Raw genomic sequence first — 2,025 nt, 5'->3', positions numbered from 1 at the left:
CCCCCGCGTTTCCCCACTCGCCGGTGCCGCCTTGCAACATAGAGGAGGGGGCGGCATTTGGAAAGGCGAAAGGGGAGCCCGGCACGCGGGGGGCCGGCGGAGCTGCGGACCGGCAACCAGCCTTGCCAGGAGAGCCAGCCTCGCCGCCTGCTTGCGCGCTCCGGAAAGGCCGCTCGGGGGAGAAGCCTTTGCAAGGTCCCCGCGCGTCCCCCGGCCGCCTCTCGTCCTTCTGGGTCCGGCGGGGGCTGGGAAGAGGCGGGACGGGCTGGCTCCGAAGACCCAACCGGCTTGGGGACCTTCGGACGGCCGCCGCTGCTGGGTGGCACGGGGGTGGCGGCGGCCCCTGGATGCCCCCTCCGGAGGCCGCCTCGCCTCGCCGCGCCGCTGGTTCCTGGGCGGAGGGCGGCGCGGCCGGGGTCAGTGCACCGCCACCACGGCGTGCAGGACGGAGGGCGGCCCGGTGAGCGTCTCGCTGGGGGTGGCGGGGCTGCCCTGGCTGGGTGCCGTCTGCGTGGAGGGCGGGCTGAGCGAGGGCGGCGAGCCGGGCAGCAGCGCGGGCAGGGCCGGGACGGCGGCGGCCGGCGTGGCCTTGATGGGCACCGGGATGGCCGGCAGCGTCTGTCCGCCGTGGCACAGCGGCTTCAGCGGCATNACGGCGATGGGGGCGGCCGGGTCCAGCATGCCGGCCGAGCCGTAGACGTGGGGCCAGGCGGGGGGCAGCTGGTTGGGCAGCGGGTAGGCGGCCGGTCCGGGCGGCATGGCGGAGAAAGGCAGCGCCGCGCCGCCCCCGCCGTGCCCCCCGTGCCCGACGTGCCCGCCGCCCGGCCCGGGCATCTTGTACTCGCGGGCGATGATGTTCTCGATGGCGAAGGGGTGCTTGAAGCCCGAGGGCGGCGGGACGGGCAGCCCGTAGGGGCCGAGCGGCGCGGCGGCGGCGGAGGCGGCGGCGGCGGCGGCCAGGGCGCCCAGGCGCAGCTTGGCCTGGGCCTGCAGGTAGTGGGCGGCCTCGGGGGGCGGCTTGGAGGGCGCCAGCGGGTCGGCCTTGAGCACCTTGAAGCGCTTGCGGCGGCGCAGGAAGCTGCCGTTCTCGAACATGTCCCCGCAGCTGGGGTGCAGCGCCCAGAAGCTGCCCTTGCCCGGCTGGTCGGGCCTGCGCGGGATCTTGATGAAGCAGTCGTTGAAGGAGAGGTTGTGGCGCAGCGAGTTCTGCCAGCGCTGCGTGTTCTCCCGGTAGTAGGGGAAGCGCTCCATGATGAACTTGTAGATCTCGCTCAGCGGCAGCATCTTCTCCGCCGAGCTCTGGATGGCCATGGCCGTCAGCGAGATGTAGGAGTAGGGCGGCTTCTGGTCGCTGTACGTGTTGCGGCCCGGACGGGGCATGGTGGCGGCGGCGGCGGCGGCGTTGCCGGCCGGGATCTGCAGCGCAGGGAGGCGGAATTAGCGGGCTGGGCCAGGAGGAGGAGGAGGAGGGGGCGGGGCGGGCGGGGGCGAGCCCCCCCTTGGGCAAAGTTGGCTCGCTCTCTTTGGAGGGGCGGGCGGAGCCGGCAACCCCCCTCCCCGGGCTGAGCGCGGCACGATTGGGGAGGGGTGGCCCCTCGGCGGGAGGGGCGAGCCCAGCGGAGGCCGATCTCCAGCCTGGCCAGGCCGGCTGACAGCCCCGGGACCCCCCTGCGGGACGGGACCCCGCGCCTCGCGGCCCACCGGGTCCTCCCCTTTTTGGCCACCCGCCCCTCTGCACGCCGACGGGCAGGCTCCTCCGGCGGGGGCGGCGCTTTCCTCCGACCGGCCGAGAGCAGCAGCCGGGCCCTGGGCGCCAGTCGCCTGGCCGCTCGCTCGCTCGCCCGTCCGTTTTATGCGCTCCCCTCCGACCCCTCCCCTCCCCTCCGCGGGCTCCCGACGCCTTTCCCGGCGCTCCCAATTTGTGACGGCGTTGGCGGGTCCCGCGCCATCCGCAGCGAGCGCGCAGGGGGGGGGGCACCGTCAGGACCTCCCTCCCCCCCCGCGAAGGGAAAAGACGAGCCCCCC

General features: G+C 75.2%; 1 protein-coding gene across 1 annotated transcript; it reads right to left on the bottom strand.

The window, feature by feature from the left end:
- Positions 1 to 417: 417 nt before the first annotated feature.
- On the bottom strand, positions 418 to 1,380 carry FOXB1 (forkhead box B1). The gene has a single exon (XM_015811032.1). It carries the CDS (start codon positions 1,378 to 1,380, stop codon positions 418 to 420), a length of 963 nt encoding a protein of 320 aa, XP_015666518.1.
- Positions 1,381 to 2,025: the final 645 nt, after the last annotated feature.

The sequence above is a fragment of the Protobothrops mucrosquamatus genome, unplaced genomic scaffold (assembly GCF_001527695.2).
Source record: "Protobothrops mucrosquamatus isolate PMUCROS unplaced genomic scaffold, P.Mucros_1.0 scaffold27, whole genome shotgun sequence".
Lineage (NCBI taxonomy): Eukaryota > Metazoa > Chordata > Lepidosauria > Squamata > Viperidae > Protobothrops > Protobothrops mucrosquamatus.
Note: the sequence above shows the minus strand (reverse complement) of the source record. Positions and strands in the feature narration are given on the sequence as shown.